Source organism: Lonchura striata, chromosome 2 (assembly GCF_050655825.1).
Source record: "Lonchura striata isolate lonStrDom1 chromosome 2, ASM5065582v1, whole genome shotgun sequence".
NCBI lineage: Eukaryota > Metazoa > Chordata > Aves > Passeriformes > Estrildidae > Lonchura > Lonchura striata.
Window position 1 is genome coordinate 46,008,676 of NC_140704.1, and position 21,262 is coordinate 46,029,937.

At 39.1% G+C, this 21,262-nt stretch overlaps 2 protein-coding genes across 3 annotated transcripts; one reads left to right on the top strand and one right to left on the bottom strand.

The window, feature by feature from the left end:
• The first annotated feature begins 878 nt into the window (after positions 1-878).
• On the top strand, positions 879-9,413 carry LOC144246033 (uncharacterized). 2 transcript variants are annotated; one of them, XM_085569747.1, is made up of 6 exons: positions 879-1,248; positions 2,106-2,266; positions 2,982-4,880; positions 5,865-5,990; positions 7,818-7,943; positions 9,138-9,413. In XM_085569747.1, exons 2-6 carry the CDS (start codon positions 2,119-2,121, stop codon positions 9,173-9,175), a joined length of 2,337 nt encoding a protein of 778 aa, XP_085425873.1. In that variant the 5' UTR covers positions 879-1,248; positions 2,106-2,118; the 3' UTR covers positions 9,176-9,413. The 2 variants fall into 2 exon arrangements, with proteins under 2 accessions (XP_085425873.1, XP_085425880.1); XM_085569754.1 differs by having other exon boundaries at positions 897-970.
• Positions 9,414-13,696: 4,283 nt separating this feature from the next.
• Positions 13,697-20,750, bottom strand: RP9 (RP9 pre-mRNA splicing factor). Its single transcript, XM_021553260.4, has 6 exons — positions 20,481-20,750; positions 18,789-18,819; positions 17,889-18,018; positions 17,488-17,579; positions 15,999-16,060; positions 13,697-14,917 (listed from the first exon to the last, which is right to left on the bottom strand). The coding sequence occupies exons 1-6, from the start codon at positions 20,678-20,680 to the stop codon at positions 14,698-14,700; spliced, it is 735 nt and encodes a 244-aa protein (XP_021408935.1). The 5' UTR covers positions 20,681-20,750; the 3' UTR covers positions 13,697-14,697.
• Positions 20,751-21,262: the final 512 nt, after the last annotated feature.

Genomic DNA, 21,262 nt, shown 5'->3' on the forward strand with positions numbered 1-21,262 from the left:
AAGCTTTGGCTGGGAAGACCTGCAAGGAATGGATCAGTAACCCTTCCCAAACTTTATTGTTTGTGTTTTGGTACAAAGGACAGATTTAGTCTGAATGTTATATAAAGAAAAACCACATCAGTTTTGGGAACTTCCCAACACAGGAATACAAAGAATCTCTAAGCATCCATACCACTTTGTTTTTCCCTAACCACTCACCAGCCTGCATAGCACATGCACTGTGCTTTCCTCTCCTTTCACCTGACCCTGTACCAGTAGTCTCTCATTTGGAGATGTGCAATTCCAGAGCAGCAGCTCAGAGTCTCACCTCCTGTAAAAAGGCAGGGTAGAGTCAAAATGCAGCTTCACATTTCAAAACTTCCCATGACACTGTATGGAAATAAGTGCTTCTTCTGTTCATGTGGAAATAACATTACATTTGTCAGCCCCCTCAGCCATGTTAGGATGGAAGAGCATTGCTCCTTTTACTCAGTACTAAACAACTGGTAAACCTTGAAAACAAATGTAAACTTGGCCTTGTGTCTTCTGATTTTTTTCCCCTGAAAGAAGTGTTTTTAACTGCAGTTTGAATCAAAAGATTAGGAACATTTCCCTTATTTTTCTTTTCCTAAAATAAAAAAGTAATTTCCAACATTATAAAAGGGAAATACAAGATTTACTTAGAGATGCAGCTTAAACATCTGCAAGATGAGATAGCCAGCTTTCTGTACAACAGCTGAAGGCTTCTACGACTATTCCTATCCTTGTGTTTTGATTTTCCTCCCACACAAGGATGGAAAAACGCCCCCTGCATCACTGTTAAATGAGCCTCAGGTGGGAGGAGGAGTGGACAAGTAGCAGCTGCCTGCCATAAAGAGGACGTGGTTAGTTTTTTTTTTGCTGGGCTGTAAGTGGTGGCGGCAGCAGCAGCAGCAGCAGCAGCAGCAGCAGCAGCAGCAGCAGCAGCAGCAGCAGCAGCATTGGACATTAGGTTTTGGGGCTATAAGGGGGGAGGAATAGCTTAGTTCTTGTAGGGGGTTTTGTTTGGTGCTTTTTTTTTTTTTTTTTTTTTTTTTGTGGGTTTTTTCCCCTTCTCTGCACCATTCTATTTCTCAAAGGTCGGAGTAATTCTTTGGCCTGAGGGAGTCTGTAGGCTTTTTGGTGCTTTCAAGAGCTGCACAGGCCACCCTACATGGAAACTGAAGAGGGCTCCAGTCTTTCTAAGGCATTCTGAAACTCTAGGCTGAACCGTGTGCGAACTTGTAACAGGTCTCTAAATAGTTTTCTTGTTTTCTTTTGCTTTTTTTTTTTTTTTTGGAACTTCAAAGTGCTTGAGTTTTCTAAAGAATTAAGCTTCTGTGTTCTCTGATTTTTTTATAGTCTTGCTTATAAGCTTTGTGTGATAGTGTTGTATTGCTTGCAAGTATTTGTTAACTGAGGAGACATCTAAGTGTGGGAGGAAGTTCTGTCTTGTGAATTTTATATGGCTCTGAATGCAAACTTACACATAAGGATTTTGGTGGGGTTGTTTTTGCTACCTATCATTTGGTTTAAGCGTAGGAAGCAGGGTGTCACTGAAATACTTGGTTTACTACATTAGTTAGCTGTCATTCTTAAGTATAGTATAAAGTACAAATCCTGAATTAATGGAGTTCTTATTGTACTGTGTAATAACATATGCATTAGCATTACGAAGCGTTTTCTTCATGAAGACATTAAATATCTGATTGTGTGAAGCTTTTTTTTTCCTCTTTGTGTGTGTGTGGTCTCTTGCTCAAGGCTAATTCAGTGAAGGCTTTTTTATTTAATTGGCTGGGATACTGCTTATAGAGAGGCATGCATCTAAGACTACTGAAGTTCTGTAGCTTTAGAGCATGTTGCAAGGTTGCCTTGAAGGACTAATATTGAGAGCTGTGTACAAAAGCTTGCTTAGCAAAGCCCAGCTGAAATATTTGACCTTGATAGCATGTCAGTTTGTTGCCTTCTGTTTGGAAGACAGCAGCTTTCTTTTGGAAGGACAGCTTTCTTCTGTTTTCTTTGGGCAGGGAGAGGAATGTCTGATAATGCTGACAGAGCATAAAAATAATTAAGTCATGCAGTTGATAATGATTACTTCTCTCTTTCAGTGTTTAAAGAAGAATGAGTACTGCCTCAACTTCAGAAAGTGGATCATATTCCACAAACCACCCAGGACTCTTTTTTTATGCACAGTCATCAGCTCAACAGCCTTATCCAAATCCATGGTACTTCAGTCATGCATACAGTCCATACTGCGTACCTGCTCCAGGTAAGGTAAACAGCAGCTCTCTGTGGGATCTTTGCTTACTTAGTTACATACTTCTTTCCTCACTCTTGCAGTATCTGTGTTAATGAGCCTCTTGAGATTTTAACTAATACTTAATAAATCAGATTTTTGACAACTGTAGCTCTACATTAATTCTGCCTTAAATATGTAGCTTGTGTAGTGGAAAGCATCTGCTTCTGGAGAATGGAAGCTAAGCAAAATACTAAGTAATGGTCATCCTGCAGACACAGAGCTCCAGAATATACTTGGCAATTCGTATTTGTGGGTATAGATGAATTCCACATGTGCATGCATGATAGGTATGGATAAATGTAAGCTTAAGAAAATAAGAAAAGTATTGTTAAATACAGTTTGCAAGTGCTATACCTATGTGAACTTCTATCTTAAGCTGTATTTTTCAAAATTAATGCTATATCAATAGTCTGTGAAATAGCCAAAAAAGCACAGAAAACAACTTGTTGAATGTTCCAAGGGATTAACTCAAGCTATGGTTAAAGTGTAGATGTTGAGGTAAGCTATTCTCCAACAAAGAACTCTTTCTGATTTTGCACCAGATTTGCTTCTAAGCGTTGGAAGGTGGTGTGTCTTATTTACAGATGTTTCTGATCTTGTCCCTGTCAATGCAAGTAAATGTGATTCAGGATGACTTATTTCAGAAAGATGATATTTGTCTTTTCTTTTTGTCACCAATGTCTAGGCTTTCGAAGTGGAAATCCATATTTTCCATTTTATCCTGTTGCGCTCCATGAGTACCCTAGATTTTTTGTTCCACGGCATCCCGTGCATACAAGAATTAACAGAAGGCCTTATTTTAATGCTGCCCCACCTTCCCCTGTGTTTTATCATGCAACAAGATTTAGACATTATAGTGGCCCTGGGAAGAAAGTGGAGACAAAAGAAACACAGACTGATCCTAGACAGCCTGAAAGCAAGCAAAAAGGGCATCAAGATATTCGTGCAGAAACAAAAGGTCGTAATGCAGGAAATACAACCTGTGTTTCTCCTAGTACAGGTACAGAGACTGAAAGTACTTCAGAGAAACAAGATTCATTTGGCTCTTCTATTGTGGTAGACAGAGAGTTTCATAATAAGAACCCTGCCAGCCCTACACAGTATAGAAATCTTCCTACTGGAAGTTATGCCTTTGAGAAGAAAGAAGTGAGGATAGAATATGGAAATGGCTCTCCAGCTATTCAGCTGTGGAAGTCCTTTAAAGAAACAATCCCATTGTATGATGTGGCAAGTGGTAAACCAGTTCCAGAGAACATAGTGCCACATGACTTATTTTCTGTCAGCTCATGTGAAGGCATGATATATGGCCCTCATGAAGGGGAGAATATGCTGCCAGGGGCTTCCTTAGATGAGAGAAAAGCTGTTGTCGCCTCCAAACAGGGTATTGAAGCTGTGCAAGAGAAAGATGTACAAAACAATGAAGTGAAGCTGGATACAGAAAAGATGGCAAAATCCCCACCAGGTGAAACCATGGCAGTACAAATCACAGAGTTGGCAAGATCTGTTGGTGTGGATCAACCAGTGGTAATAGCTAAGAAATCTAGCACTAAAAAGTCTGCAGGATCAAAAACTTCTCAAGAAGAGCCCAGCTTTGTTCAACAAACAGGACTACTTCCATCTAATATGGAGGTAATGAGTGACTTTCAGCAGAAAAAGCTGAATTTAAGCCACAGTGCAACCAATGAAAGTCAGACAGAAAAAAGTATTTGGTGTGACAAATCAGTTGAGAAGTTTGCTCCCTCTAGCAGCTGGCTGGCTTGTTTGGACAGTATGGACGCAAACTACAGTGCTTGTTTCCCACATAGGAAGCATCAAAATGTAATCAGCCTTTCTTCTGATGAAATGTCCTCTGGAGAGGAAGGCTCATCAACTGATAATGCCCCAGTGTCTTATTTTGTGCCCGACTATGTGCTTCAGAAAAGCATGTATACTCTTCAGAAAAGTACAGAGGGCTTAGAGAAAGAGCAAATTAAAAGTTGCGGATCCCATAATGTAGATGAAGTGGTAGGAAATGAGCAAGTGAACAGCCTGAATGACCAAGATGTCAACTCTTCAAGCACAAAGGTCAAAGAGACTTCCAGTAAAGGTAGAAACCTGGGAGCCCTTTCTAGGTCCTCTAGTAGGAAAGAAGTCTATTCTCCCAACAAAAAAGCAACTAAGAGTTTGTCGGAAGTTGAGGACTCTGAAGAATATTCTGTGAAGGGAGAAGAGGAAGATGAAGATGGAGAGGATGAGTATGAGGAGGATGAGGATGATGACATGGATGAAATTGAGTATTTCTTTCAAGAAGCCCCTCCATATGGCATCTTGAGGCCAAGTAAAGGAAATTTCTACCAAGTTGGCCAGAGAGTGCTTTGGAAACCACCTAAAAATGCTGTACCAGCACAATTAATTTGCTGGCCTGCTCAAGGGAAAATAAAAACTAGGAGTGGACTTGTTGAAAACATTGGTGTAGTTTACAAGCCAAAGAAGAGAGAACAAGATGAAGTTGTACACAGTGACTATGGGTATTATGGAAGAAAGAGACCTATGACAAGAAGAGAAGAACTTGAACGCCAGCGAATGCTACGGAAATTCTTGGGAGGTGAGCTATTTGCTAAGGACAAAGTGCTGATTAGTAGCATGCACAATGAACACCTAATTACAGTTTCATATTGTAGCTTAAGCTAGTGGGAAGATGAGAGCATGTTGTAGCTTAAAATTTGGCCAAGAGCCAGAAGTCCTGCAGAATACTTTTTCTGATGCAGAGGGAAGTTTGCTGCAAATTTTTAGCTATTGCATAAGGACTCTGCATTTTTACAGCCAGCAGAGCATAATGCACAAACTCTCCTTTGTGTTAGATATTATATACTTAACTCTCTGATATTAGTGGCTATTTATTAATTTACAAAGCTTAAGGTAATTTGGATTATGTATTTACTGTTGCTTAATATCTTGGAAGCTCTGTATTTAAGTTTATACAGTCTGACTCTCCTATCACAAAGTAATGCTGGGTGCATTAAACAGAATTAAGTTCATTATAATCTGGTGGACATACCCTGTGTAACTTTCCTGCAGTAGAGGAGTCAAATAATTTTTTTTTAATTGTAGCTGCTGCTCTCTTAGCAAAATCAGTTTTGTACTTTCAGAAAATTGGTGTGAAACAGTATTAAATTTGACCTGGGAAAAGACATCTTATTTATTCCAAGGTAGATAGTCTTAGAAATTGGATTAATGTAAACTGAGAATAAGAAAAGTTATCAGTTTGCAACTGGTTGTATGGTCACTTCAGTAGGGGGTTGCTGTTTAGTAGAGTTGTGCATTGTAAAAAAACAACCAAAACCGGGTGTTTTACTTCTAATAGCAGGCTTAGTGTTCTTAAACTTTATTTTCTTTTTTTCAAAATCTGTACACTTAATGTCTCTTGTAATTTTTTTAAAGTGCAGTCTCCAGAAAACTGTTGCTATTTCAACAGACTCCAACAATCAGATCCAGCAGCTGGTTTTACATTCTGGCTTGTGGATCAAACAGTTCACCAGCATTACCAAGACTAAATACTGACCTTAATGTTTTTAAAAATTTTAATTAGGAAGGCTGTTAAGAGAGAACATGGGGATACCACCTGAAGAGTACTGGATTAGAAGCGGTGCTAAACCCAGATTTACCAGCCAAATACGTGGTAGTTTCTCACCTCCGGCAAAGAGCAAAGAACAAGGTACAAGTCTCTCTGTGTTTTTGTTCTTAAGGAACATCCAGAAGGATATGATACAAAATAGCAAGCATGTGATAGTTGCATAAGATTTGAAAACAATAAAACTAATCCTTGTTGCTTTGATATTTATAAAATGCCTGTCAATCAGTGTATCTTGGATATATTTACAACCTTCTCAAACTGAAATAGGGTATATGGGTGCATTGGAGATACTTCTGGGGATATTTTAAAGGTAATTTTATAGGAAATCAAAGCATTAAATGCTTTGATATGGCCAAAGCAAAGCCTTTATTTGTGTCAAGTTGTTACTGCCATAAACAGTAATATTAATTCTTTATACTGATACCACTGCATATGCTATCAAGAGTAGTATTATCTCCTAATTTTGATCAGTAAAACATGTAGGGAGTTCTATGCAGTAGCTTCCTATGCCAATGCTCAGAAAAACTAGCATAGACCAACGGTTCCCCTGATACTGCTAAAGAATGACTGAGTGCAAATCATTGTGATCTAGTCAAGGAAAAGATGAAGAAATCAGTTATTTCAACAAAGTAATAAGTTAGATAGTTTCTTAGCTCATGAAGCAGAATATTTTGTTTTTTCTTCTTTATAGTTGATGTCTTACTTGGAGTTCAGATCTGGTTTTGATGCTTTGCAAAGGTGTTTGAGTGTAGCTGCTGTTGGAACAGCTACAGAATTTGCTGTAGTGTGGGCATTGCCACTCTTCCTGGATCATGTGTTTCAAGTATCTCAGGATCAGTCTATCTTCAGAACATACTGATTTGCTTCTCTTCAGTTCACTGATAATATACACTTTGAGCTTTCCTATATCAACAGCCAAGTAGATAGTGTTTTCCTTAATTCTTTCTCTGCATTGCTTTCCTGCTTGAGTGTATTTGGGTATGGGATTATTTGCCTCTTGCATTGGAGGCTCTCTATATGCAGACTTCAGTGTTACAGGGTTTTGGTTTTTAATGCTAGCATGCTCTATAGGAGTTGAAAACATTTTACTTTCGCAGCATTGTTCTTGGCTTCACTACAACAACATATAAAAATATGGTAATAGTTCTAAAATGACTGTAAATTACCTTTAACTTTCAGCATGTCTCTTCTGCATCTTTGAATTCATAGATGGTGCAGCAAACTGAGGATGTTTAGTCTATTCCTTGCTTACTCTTCCTCTTTTTCTATCCCAGATAGTTTGAAGAAGTCATCACATTCAGTGTTAGGAAGCAGGAAACTGGTATTTTCTGAATGCTGTTTGTGCCAGGGGATGCCTCGGAAGTGCTATTAAAATTACATCCTCTTTAAAAATGTTGCCTATATTAGTATTTGCTTTTTCAAATCAAAGTGCCCTGCAAGTAAGGAGGTTTGTCTAAACAAGATACATGGCTTTAGCAGTAATATCATGCACTAAATTTGACTTCTTCAGCACTGTACTTGTAGTGCATAACTTCACAGGTCTGGAGTTTTTTAAAGACAGTGGGTGAATTGAGTCATTTGGACAGCACCAACTATTCTTGAACACTTGAAAAGTGAACTCAGGCAGACATATCCAATGTACTAGGTTCCTTTTCTACCACATAAACACCTATTCAAATAATAACCCAAAATACAGTGCATCCAGAATTATGGTTAGACAGTGATTAAATGCTGTGGATGTGTAAGACTTGCTTAACATGTGTAGTGTCAATTTTATCTGCTATGTAAAATGGGTACAAAAAAGGGAGCGAGGAAGAGGAACACTTCAGACCAGCTGGTGAAAGACATGGTTATTTGTCTTGAGACTATGCATTGGAGAAATAACACCATTTATATCTTGTTATTTAGTGTGCTCAACTTTGGTTAAACCAAAGAAGAAAAGAATGGGCAAGACACCTTCAAAATGCAGAGACACAAGATATGAGGTGGAAGAAGCAGAAATGTGGGAGCTGCCTAAACACAGCATACACAAAGGTTGGTATACAGTGACAAGCTAAAAAAATTACTGTTACAAGCATTTTTTCTATCTTGGGGATTAATCTTTCTTGGTTTGAACTGCAGGGATGTTGGATAGTTTGTGAAATATGCAGAAAAGGTTGGGGGGGGGAAGCTAAACTTTGAGCACTTAATTACCTTGCTATGAATGCTAGTGTAGCTTTGACCAGTTTAGGTTCCTTCTTTGTTTAATGCAAGGATAGGGGAGGAAACCCACACCAAAACCTGCTGTTTTAATCTAGTTGCTCTTCAGGCTGCTGTACTGTCTCTTTAAAGTGCTGGGTCCTGTGTCACTTTGCAGTACGTGTTTTTATTTAAGCTGCTCATCTGCCTCAGCCCAAATGATTTGTAATTTGATACAACACAAATGCATATAGATATTTCTTAAGATCTCCAACTTCATGGATTAGGAATTTCTGGCTACTTTGGAGGAAGACGGGGAAAAAGTGTAGGGAAAAATCAAAATTAATTTGAGTCAGCAACAAATATGTTCTTGCGCATTTGTGCGAGTCTGAAAAGGATATAAATTGAAAAGGGTCAGTAGCTACAAGAAGCTATCTGAAAGATCAGTTTTCTTTCTGGAAAAGAATAAGTTAGTATAGTAAAATGAACCCAGATACTCCATCAGGAAATACGTGAGTCAAAGATACACTCTCTCTCATATAATAGGCAAAGGATTAGACTTTCATCCTGGAAATGCAAGGAAGGTTGGAAACAAACTTTAGGCTGAAGTATCTTACTAGTGAAAACTTGCATCAGTCCTAAAGCCAGACTGTTTAAACATTGGTTTTAAACCTTTTATTGCTGACCAGCTTCTAGTAGAAGCATCCAGGAAACTTGCATAGTCCTAAAACTCTTCTTGTATTTTCCCCAGAAATAGTTGATGTTTCTTGGATACCTTCAACAATGTAGTTATAAGAGCACATGGAGAATGTGATATGAGCTTCATGTGGAACTCTTATCTGTTATGCTGGGATATTCTGAAGTCCAAAACTACTCATGCATATTTTATACTATCTGGAAAGTTGAGTACATAATTCTAATATCAACCATCAGTACCTGCAATAGGAAAAGACAATCACTGATATCTAGTCCTTTTTTTTAAGCAAATTGACATTGTTTGGAGGTGAAATATATACCTAATTTTTTTTTTTTTTTCTTTTTCACCTTTAGGGCATGGAACAAGGAAGTCCCTCTCTAAGAAAAGATAATTGCAAATATTGGGGCAGAAGCAGGGGAACCCAAAGGTTTTTTTGTATAAATCCAAAATTTGATTATTATTCTTCTGTATATTTTGTAAGTTGCTGTTCACTCTAAAAGGGCAAGAAGTGACACTGTGAAGACTGAGGACACAATTAAAACTGAATGAAGTATTTAACACCAAAGTCACCTTTTTATAACTAGCACATCCACTATTTAAATAATAAATGTCATAGAATTGCACTTTGAGACTTCTTGTGTTCCATCTTTACACAGTAGCAGAAAAACTTGAGACAGCCATATATGTGCACAACTGCTATTATAGCATGACAGTTAATGCTGCCCTGTCCTTAAACTCTGCAGGTTTGTGAAACCTGTCCATGTTATCTCATAGTCATATGATCTGGACATAAGTACAATATCCTTTTCTATCAGCTGGTTTTTTGGTTTTTTTTTGGTCAAAATGTAAAGGAATGTAGTTACAGCTGTATGAAGTCAAGTGCTGTTTTAAAGTTTCAAAGTAGTTCCTCAGATCCTACTCTCATAATAGAGGACTAAAACTGAAGCACCGAGTTGATGTGATGCTTCCTTCTCCCTGTTTTCTCTGGAGATTTTTGATTCCTTTGTAGAGACCCTGAGATATGGGTCTGAAAGGTAAAACAAGTTTTTAGTGGTGTGTCCTGTTTTCTGACTTCTTACTGATGACTTCTATGACTTACAGCTGATACTGTCCCAGAAATTCTTTTTATAGAACTAAGACAACAAAATTAGGTCTGTGCTGAATAGGAATAATGGTAACAGACTGATCTAGATGAGGTAGATAGCTCAAAACCATGTAATTTTTTCCCCGTGTCTATTAAGGCTATTATTACTGTGTGAGGAGAATAAATGATATTGCCAGACTTGAATGATTCACAAATAAAGTGATAGCATCAGTGAAGAAAACGGGGAAACAAAAAACCCCAATGAAACAAACATCTGGTTTTCATTAAAACAGGGTAGGGGGAATGGAGAGAGAACTTGTATTTTGCCTTCTCTCCCATGTTCTTATTCTCTCTGTGCCCTAGAGTAAGCTACACGGATAAAAATAGCATTTCCTGTGACAGTTCAGGTTTTGTGCCTACCTATTACTCGTTTGACTTGCAACTGAAGTTATGCTATTTTCCTTCTTAGCGAGGAGTACTGATGTTTTCCTATTCAACTGATGCTATCTCTCTATTATTTTTAATACTACCTGGTTAATTGTTAAAGCTCTGCTATAACTACAGTCTTTACCACTAGCTGTTAGAGAAGTCATGGTGATAACAAGTTTTCAATTCCTTTTTCCTTCAAGCAATGAAAGAAAAGAAATGCATTAAAAATTCTTATTTGGCTTCTGTGCTGCACAAAATATCTGCACCAGAACATCAAAGAATAAAATGAGGAATTCAAGCATGGAGCTTTTTACCACCCATTTCTGTTGATAGCCTTAGCTGTGTCTTTTGCTGCTTATCTGATGAAGGAATATTCATGACCTCACAATCAGATGGCATTCTTACTTTTGGGAATGGGTAAGACTTGACAGGTACTCCCAAATTATCATCTTGGTCATCCTTGTACGGGTCTTGCACTACTCAGTGTGATTTCTCTCAGATGCAAGAAGCAATTTAGGGTCTGGTGATGTTCCTGAGAGGACATGAGGGAGTAGCAGTAGGAGAATTTACACTCTTGAGTGTAAAAAACGCAAAGATCTTTAGCTCTTTGTCTGACAACAAATGCTATTTTAAACTGGTTATATCTTGTACTGTACCTGTGCTATGTATGCATGAATGTTCCAGGGTTCAAGAAATAATTCCTTGATAAAGTCATATGCAGTGTCTCTAACAGTACTAGTCTTGTGACTTTAAATCTTCTACTTGGCTTTTTTTCCATTCAGCAGCATGGACAATTTGTGGATTGCATCTTAACTGGCTTACAGCTGAAAGCAATGTTCCAGTGAGTCAAAAGGCCATGCTTCACAAAGGCTGTGAAGTACAAACTGCATTTAAAAGGCTGGGAGTTCAAACTTAGGCTCTTGTTTATTCAGCCAGGTAACTAAGGCACAGTGATATTTGGTTTTGCAGATGCACACACGTGTCAGCTTTGGTTCCCACTGCAGCCAGACTGACTGCCCAGTGACTCACTGCAGAGCTGGCAGTACTGTGAATTTGTAAGTGTCGCAGTACTGCATTGCCTTGGAAGTTTTCACATGCTTTCTGCAGCATCTCCTGAAAGGCAGCTGAAGAATCTATTTGCTGCTTGGCACACCAGCAACAAACAGAAGCCTCTGAGATTGCCATACTGAGAGCATTGTTTGGACAGACTTACTGTATGGGGCTCAGGATTTCTAAATCATTATTTGTAGCTAACTGAAACCTCTGTTGCAAAGTGAGTGTGGTGTAATTACTGATGTGCAGTTGTGGATTCTGTTGGCTGGCCAGGTATTAATTCTGTATTTTAATATTCAGTTTGGTAGCACCTGGATGGCATGATTTTTTTTTCCCTTTTACAGTGTCTGGTGTTCTGCCTTATACTGTAAAATATTAACCACAGGTTTTTCTATTAAAATTAAACAAAGGCAGATCAGAGCCAATGGCAAAAAAAAAAAAAAAACAACCAAAAAAAACCCCAAAAAGCTTGTAACACTCATGGGATGCTAACTGAAGGCATACTAAGGAAAAACAAATTCATTCTTTTTTTTAGAGTACTTAACTTCCCCTGACTTGCTGCTACTGGCTGTCTCACTCAAAAAGACTATAAACCCCAATTAATGAATAGCCAAAGAAATAAACAAAAATATTAGTATTTTACCTGAACTACCTTTCTTACAGAAATGATACAGAGTATTAAGATAAAAGACCTGGGAAGCTGTATTGCCTTTGGGGGTTGTTTTAGCTGCATTTAACACTTATTTAGCTTTGTGGGACTATATAATTATGTTATTACTATCACTTGGACTTCAACGGAATGTTCAAATGGAAATACATGACTATAAAGAAGGCCAGGAAAAATGTTTTTTGAACAAAAACTTTCAATAGTTATGATTTAAAAATAAGGCTAATCAGTTTTTCAAAACCTTTCTATTCTGCTTTTGGGGTTTACTTCTACATAGAACTGTTTTCCATTAATCTAAAGGGGTGTTGGTATTTATCTTGTCTATGTATTTTAAAAAGACTTATCTTAAATGACAGCTTTGGCACTGTTTAAAATGCCAAATGATGATGTGAATCATAGTTCTCAGCACTCTAGCCTGGGCTGTTAAAAGAGCACCTATAAATCTTAAGTCTATTGAAACTGTTAAATTTTGAAATGCTACTTTTATGAGTTGCAGTAAAGACCTACATGGGATATGACAAGGGCTTATGAAACTGGAAATGATATAGGGAGAACAAATAGGAATCAGTTACATACCTTCCAGTGTAAGATGAAAGGCGTGTGAAATGAAACTAGTACGAAGCAGTGTGAAAGCCAATTGCTACAGATCAATAAATAAGAAGAATTCATTGCTAAGGAAAATGGCAAGGTTTATAAGCAGTGAGTGAATATAAAATAAAATATATATCCAAGGCCACTAAATACTAAAATCTAACCCACCATTCTAAGTATCTTCACCATAGGTACTCTCATTTCAATTAAGTAACAGACATAATAGCAGAGCTTGCACTGCTCTGCTGTGGAGGTATGTTCTATTAACCATGATTGGGAAGAGAGTGATATAACAGACCTTTAGTCAGGCATAGAAAAGTGATTTGGCATCTCAAACATTTAAATTAGATTTGATACAAGTTAGAAATGGTCTCCTAATGTATTTTTCTTAATTGTTGAAATCATAAACCCTGATAGAAAGAGAGAGTTCCATTAACAAGGAAGGGGATTGCAAAGAAAAAAACTGTTTTTGTTAAATTAATCTTCACAACAATCTTAAATAACAAAAGCTGAAGTAACTAAAGAGGTGTTAAGTTAGCCCTGCTCTAGACAAGCCAGAGTAAGAGTTCTTTTGGAATGCATCTTCAATATCAGGCTTCCAGCATCTGTTCAATAATCTATAAATGCATTAATCTCAGCACCAAGTGTGGCAATACAGGAATCCTAGAATGGTTTGGGTTGGAAGGGGCTGTAAATATCATCTAGTTTCAGCCCCTTGCCACAGACAGGGCCACCTCCTGCTAGGCCAGGTTGCTCAGAGCCCTGTCCAACCAGGTCAAGAGAATCGGTTCATTATAAATCTCCCCATTGCTATTTCAGCTGTTAAATCTTTGTCTGGTGAAAGAAAAATGGCCTTAGATATTTGATGCTGCTGATATATGGGACTACTGTGAATCACCAGTAAATCCCATCACAGGGAAATCTGCTAAATACAAGTGAAAATACAACTTTACCTCCAAGGTCTGGGAATATAATACAGAAACTTTCTGTAAGTAGGCCTTACTTATCCTGTTTTTCCTCAGAACATATTGTGAATGACTGGCAAGGAATGGGGAGTTATTTTTACTAAATCACTCTTAGACACGTAGGAGGGAGAAAAAAACATTTTAATTTATACATTCCCTTGTCCTCTCTTCCAAAGCTTTGAAGAAAATAAAAAAATAGCTGCATTGTAGTCTATGGTTCCTTGAATTTGCTGTTAATGTCCACTCTGCAGTATTAGAGCTGTATCATATCTCCCTCAACTTGTATCAAAACAACTGATACTGCAGAATATGCAAAAAATCATCTTTTTAATTTCTTACAATGAACCCCCCTTTTAAAATAACTAAACCTACTACCTCTTTACAGTTAAGTTGAATATTTAACATCATTACACTTGGCTCCCACTTCTATGGTTTAGATGCTGTAGATGTTTCACTTTAGGTGTTTCAGAACTGTGCATTAATGATGGTGATACTGAGATTTTATTACACACACACCAAAAAAAAAAAACCCAACAAAAACTCAAGTCTTCTTGATGCTGCAATTTTGTCTCAAAGTAAATCCCCTTGATTACCTTTTTTCCCCTGCAGCAGAACTCTTTATTTCCCTAGCTGCCAATATTAGGATAAGTACACAGAACTTCAGCAAGTATGCGCAGAAGAAAATACAGTACAAGCACTGTAAGGGAACCCTCAGTGCTCTGCATGGTGCAATGTGCAGTCCTGTTACAATGAGGCTTTGTATAACAAAGTAACTTCATGGAGTAAAGACACTTCAACAGACAGTCTGCTACAGGTTTGTCAGTAATCCCTTGGTGGTTGCTGCTTTCTGCTGCTGGTCACAGGCAGCAATGCAGAGGCCCCATCTGACCAAGCTGGATGAGTCTCAGCATGGGTTTTACAGCACAAAGATATGGTTTAAAGCAGCTTTCTTCTTTCTGGCTGCAGAGGGGCAGAAGTGGATGCCAGTGTAGGAAGCTGTATGCATACACATGTATGTTCCAAGTTTAATAAAGCCCTTTCTGGTGTTTTCCTCCTCATTCTTTGGATCTTTCTTCGCAGTTTACAAGTAGAGAGGTCAATGAGCATGCAGCAGGTGACTGCTGTCAGTCAGACTCTGACTTGTCATTTGATTTGGATAATTTACGCTTCCTCTTTTTCTTCTTCTTCTTTTCTTTCTTTTTCTTTTCCTTTTTTCTCTTTTTTTTCTTGTGTTTATGGTCTGAGGAAGTGGAGCTGCTGCCATCTTCATCATCCTCATCACTGTCATCACTGCTATCAGATTCTGAGGTAGAGTCCTCCAGGAGCTGCTTCAGTTGCTGTATCCTGAGTTTAAAACATGTGAATGAAAATCCCTTCTAGCTCATCCTCCCTCCCTAGCTTTTGTCTTTCCTTCCTGGCTTGAGAAATGGTTGAGCTGCATGCGAAGGGCAGAGGAACACTTCCTCTTTTGCGTAATTACACTCTTCTTACAGATAATATCATGGACTGATAAAAGCAACTCCTCTGAGGCAAGCAGATGTTCTGCTTTCAGGGACTTTCCATCCCATTGGATAGGAAAGGCCGACTAGCTTATTGGCTTATTTATGTGTGCAAAATAATAAGGCAACAGCTATCACCAGCCCACCTAGTGATAAGAAGTTCTGCCCCATGCTTATGCCTAAGGAGGCATACTGGGATTAGGATATGACATTCATTGCCTTGCTGATACAGAGAAGATGTCAGTGAAGCTGACAAAGTAGGCTCTAACTGGATGCTGAAAGGCATTTTTCCTTTGAACTTTCAAGGATTACTGGCAAATAGGGACAAGGTATTTGCTTATTTCATTGTTGTCTGTACCCTCTTCAAGGATTCCTCTCCAAGAGTGCTGCTCTATAGGCTACCTATAGTTTGTTCAGTTATCCCACTGAAACAGTTCAAGCAAGAAAGCATCAAAAACTGCCTCTTTATGTACTAAATAATGACCTCACAAAAGCAGCAATATCAGATGCCTAGAACTAGCTTTCTAAACCCCCCTTTCATTTCTACTGAAAACATTCTGACAAACCAAATTCTAGAAAACATCTCCGTGAAGTCAGTGAAAGAAAAAAAATAAATCAAACTGTTTTTTCTGGCCTAAACCAAAAGCACACCTAAGTACCTCAGTATTATGGTATAAATGCATACAACTGCTCTTTAAACTTTGTTTTGGGGAAAATACAAAAGCTAAAGAATTGAAGTGATTTGAAGTACTTGAGTGATTATTTAGAAAGTAGAAATGCATTAATCTGTCAACATAAAGAAACTGCCATTAAAAAAATGTTCTGCGATACAAATAATCTTCTATATAAAGGTCACCTATACATTAGTGCCACATTGTCAAAATAAAAACTAAATTGAAAATGCTGTTTACTACAGACACACTCACCTCTTTTCTTTTTCATGACGCTTATTTTCCCTTATTATATCATACATTGGATCTTCATGTGCCTTTAAAATAGAAAACAGGAAATTCAATGGTTTTATTTCCTAAAAAAAAGGAACCAAAGCAACCAAATGCAAGAGGCTTTTATCAAAAGATGGAATATACTTAGCAAGCTCTTAATTCACTGTCAGACTTAGCACTGTTCACCTGAACTGGTGTATTTGCTTTAGGGAAAGGTTATCTAGCTACATCTCCAAAGAAGGGGACTCTCCTTAGGTATGCATCTCCCTACCTCTCCAATCACAGCCAACTATGACAATCCCATACGTAATCTGTGGAAATAGCCAGACTTAGACAGAATACTCAAGTTCAAAATAATGATCTGTACCCTTACAGCTCATTTAAAAAAACCTGGATATACACAAACAGGAATACAGAAGAAAGGAATATAAGATATGGATAATGAAGTTGTTCTATCATGCTATGCACTACCATTACTGGTTCTAAAATCAAATTAAATGGCCACTGCAGCAAAAGATAGCTGTGAAGGAAGACAGCAAATAAACTTTGCAGACGTTTAAGGTGGGTTCATGCCATGCAAGAATGCAGAAAAAAGGTGGGGTGGTAATTTCTGTTGGAAAATTAAGCAAACAAGTCCAGCTGAGAGGAGAGAAGGCCGATGCTGACCAGAGGTGGGAACTGAAATTTCAGGAGCAAATGAAAGACGTTGGGAATGCACTATGAAGGGCCTTGGACATACAACAAAGAGTTTAATGCAACAAAGAAGCCTGAGGGAAAATGAAGACTAGAGGCAATCTGGTCATGGGGAAAGGGCTAAAAATACTCTTTGCAGTTGCATACAATTGGTACAAATTCAGAACTTGGACAGACTAAGTCAAGATTACATTTTTCAAGGACAGAAATGGGGACTTAAGACATGAAGTGATGACAGCTTGAAATATAGGTCAGTGATGCAGAGCAACAGAAATAGTTAAAGAGATCACACAGGAAGAATCTGCAGAACTGATATGTAGCTTCATGCAGCAAGAGATCAGACCTGTACACAATGACTGGATAACAGACCTAGACAACAGCATTCATTATGTGCTTGGTCACAGTGAGAGCAGAAGGCTTTGAAGCAGCTGTAATGTGGGCAGCTCAAGCTTGACTAAACATTTTTTGTTATGTTGACATTTTAATCACACACACAAAAAAGAATATAACGATTGAAACAGGTTCTTGAAGATTTCCAATTTGTATGTAAAAATTATTAATTTTCCTCTTGAAGAGTAGATTTTCTGCAAAGTAGTCAAACATCCAACCACACTTGTAGCTTTTTCCTTATTAGGAGATTTTTGGCATCTATGTTATACTAGAGACAGAGAAAAAGTCCTTAATAAGGCATCAACTAACAGGCTTATCTTCAGTTGCAAGATTATGCATTATTGGTACTAAAAAATACAAGCAGTAATACTACAATATTGGTACTCACTACTCTAAATTGTTCCAATTTCTGATTGCCTTTAATAAAGAATGGGCATTCCTTATCTCCTGTTCTGTGTCCATAACGTTTACATCTCCAACCTTTAAAAAAAAAAAAAAAAGCAGCAGTGAATTACAGATCAGAAGAAGCACAAAATGCCAAAACCACATTTCTGCAAAATATTTTCAATCTGTTGGAAGAAACAGAGAAATACAACCACTATGTTGATAAATGTAATGTCCATAAAATACTAGGCTATTACAGCCTTCAAGATACTGTTTCCTTTTCTATCAGTATGATGTCAATCTACGTGGACTTCATCATCTGTCCGCCAGACATTCTGCCCTCCCCCAGCGCAAACAGATGGATATACGACAGTCCAATGACATCTGGAATATTTTCAGCCTTACACTGCATAACTTTGACTTCTTTTCCCAAAGGCATCCAAAGCCCTTTTGTTGGGGCATGTGCCAGGAATTCTCGTGCACTTTCATTGCCTGGTACATCAGGTATGCAGTCTTCTGGTTTTGTTTCATTCTCCTTCAAAAAAAAAGCAGAAAGATAAGGACAATAATATAACTTCCTTTTTTTAAATTTGCAAGAATTAATATTTCAAGTTCACAGACTTTCACATAACAGGAAACATATTTGTCCCATTACCTTTTTTCCTTGTAAGACACAAAGGATCTAAAATAATTGACCCTTTCCTTTTTTTCCCACCCTGGAATTTTGCAGCCAGAACTTTTCTGCACAGGAATTTCAATCCTTCCCATCCATTTTAGTAATTTATCTGAATAAATAATAGAAATGAAAGCTTTACACAAAACAGAGACTTTGCTGTCTTCTTCCTGCTAGAAAGACATAACAATTACAAGGAAGCCTTTACAACACTGAGCAGTTATTTTTTAGGTTAAAAACAGTACTTTATGGCTTAGGTATACAAATTTGGTAAAAGTAATGATCGTGATGAAAGAATCATTTTGGCCTAAGCAATAGGGAGGAATCCTGAAAAGATGTCATTCAAACCAAAAGTCTGCTTCCCATAAATGGCTCCCCTCTATCCACACTATTAAATACTGCATGAAGTATGCTAAGAGATGATGAAAGACCTGGTCTCCTATCTGATTCTGGGCATTTCACTCTGGATTACCAAGACAAAGTGGTCAGCTTGCAATGATTCTCTGAGTTTTTCCTAGGAAGCACTTACTTCTCTCTGTAATTTATATAGATAACGTGGACACTTAAACACCTAAAGAACATGTTTTGTGAAAATCCCTCATAATCCTAGAAAATAACTACTTTTTACCAACCTTAATTAGCCCAGGGGGAGGTTTCTCATAGCTGAAAAGCAACAGAAATATTATTACTCTGCAGCTTAGCACAAACAAGTAAATTGAAAAAATACTTTTTTTTTTCAGTGGTATTGAGTTAAAGCCTTCAGCTCATATTTTTCCTAAAATTTTGCCCTATATAACTTATATAAAGTTATAACTAAGAACTACAGGAGAACATGGATACAGCAAGCTGAGAGACAGCATTTATCATATTAGTACACGTTTTCTGCAAACATCCTTCAGATTCTTGTTCTTGTGGGAGCACAACCACTTCCTGGGGATATGTAGTACACTTGATTTAGCTTCAGTTACCATACGTGCGTAATTCTCTCCTCTTTTTCTGCTGCACCCCTCCCTGAGGTCTCCAAACTTCTTTAGTCCAGCACTGCTGAATCACAGACACAGCCAGCTGAAATTGTTGTCAGACAGTTCCTTATATCTAGCTTTGCAGCCAAACCTAATGCATAATAATTTCATCATCTTCTGTGCACTAAACCTAAAGACAGAACCCTACTGACCAAAGTATCATATTTTCTGCAGCATTTCTTTGGGGCTAACAATAGGTAAAACATTTGTTAACATCCAGGTAGCAAACAGGTACTACATCGAGCACACAGCAAATGAGAAAATGCATGTGCTAAGGAATTAAATGCCAATGCAATACAAAATGGTCTGGGAGGTAAAGAATACACATTACTTAGAAAGATGCAGGTCTGGTCTGTGTAACTGGATTTGTATTGGCTATTTTTCCCCCTCAAATCTCATCTGTATTTAAACAGATACAACATCTCCTGCAAACTGCCATCTTAGTGAAAGCGTAGAGTTATCTTAGAAGAGAATGGAGATCTAGAGATTTTTTGGGGGGATTGTTTTTCAATTAAACAAGAACAGCACTGTGCAAGTCCACTGTGCAAACCATCTGCATTATGAAGACTCTTTTCAACAGGACTTTCCAGACATAACCTACATATTACCTCAGCAGGACACAAAACAAGTGTCCTCGCTGTGCATAATTTTAAGCCATAAGTTTGATGGCATAGGTGATATTTGATTGGCTGAGCTGTGCACACACAGACACCCCTACATGTCTATAGGACTGCCAGGCACAATCATCCTAATACAGTAAGAACAGAAGGGTGGGTAAAGTGTGTTCATCCCATCTTTATAACAATAACTTCGGAGTGCTTTTTGATGCATTTAATAACAAACTGATTTTCACTTGCACGTGGAAAAGAAAAAAACAAAATCATGTTCTTGTATACCTTCTGACATTTTTATTCCATTAAAACATTTATTCCTTTTCAGCGAAATAACATAAACTTTTTACAGCACCTTTTTTTAATCCAAATTTATTTTTCTTTCTTTCCTTCTTTTTTTTTTCCAGTCCATTCTGAAAAAAATGGACTGAATATGCTGCATATGTCAGACTCGGAGGGACGCGGGAGAGCCCCTTCTGTCCCCCAAGCCCTTCCTAAGTCACCAAGCAACTCTGCAAATGGACCCGAACCCTTCTACCAACTCACCCCTAAGGGTGCAGGCGAAAAATAATCACCACCCCCCAAAAACCTCAAACCCTGCACCGCAAACGAGCCCCAAATTCCGGCGGGGTGCGCTCAGGGCAGAGGCGGGGCGGCAGCCGCGGGCAGCCTCCCCTCCTCCGCTCCTTACAAAGACTCCAGGTGCTGGATCTTCTGCAGCTGCTGCGCCTCCTGCCTCTTCCGCTTCCTCTCATGCCGCTCCTGGCTCCTGCCGCCGCTCGCCGCGGGCTCCACATGGCTCCTGGCCCTCGCCTGGCTGCCCCTCACCGCCTCCTCCTCGGCTCCCTCCTCCTCGTCCTGCCCCTGGCCCCGGGGCGCCCGCTGGGCCATGGGCGCGGCGGCCAGAGCCGCGGCGGACGGCGCGGCCCCGGCGCCGCCCCCGGCCCGCCCTCCCTCCCCGCTTCCGGCCCGCCCACCCCGCTTCCGGTCCGCCCACCCCGCTTCCGGCCCACTCGCCCACCCCGCTTCCGGCCCGCCCACCCCGCTTCCGGCCCGCCCTCCCACCCCGCTTCCGGCCGCGCCCACTTCCTGCAACGTCCGCGCCGCCGCCGCCCCGCCCTCACGGGGCCGCCCGAGCGCGGGGCTGCCCCGCCGCGGACTCGGGCAACCCGGCTCCCTACCGCGGGTTAGGAATAATGTGCGGACAAAACAAAACAAAACAACAACAAAAAAACCCAAAAAACCCACAAAAACCCAAACAAACAAACAAAAAAACCCACCAACGTCCCAGTCGTTCCTGCCACCGTCTCACCTGCAGTGCTGCATCCAGCTCTGGGGGGCCCAGCACAGGAAGGATATAAAACTGCTGGAACAAGTTCAGAGGAGGCCGTGAAGTTGATTAGAGGGATGGAGCGCCTTTCCTGTGAGGAAAGGCTTGGAGAATTGGGATTGTTGAGCCTGGAGGAGGCCCTG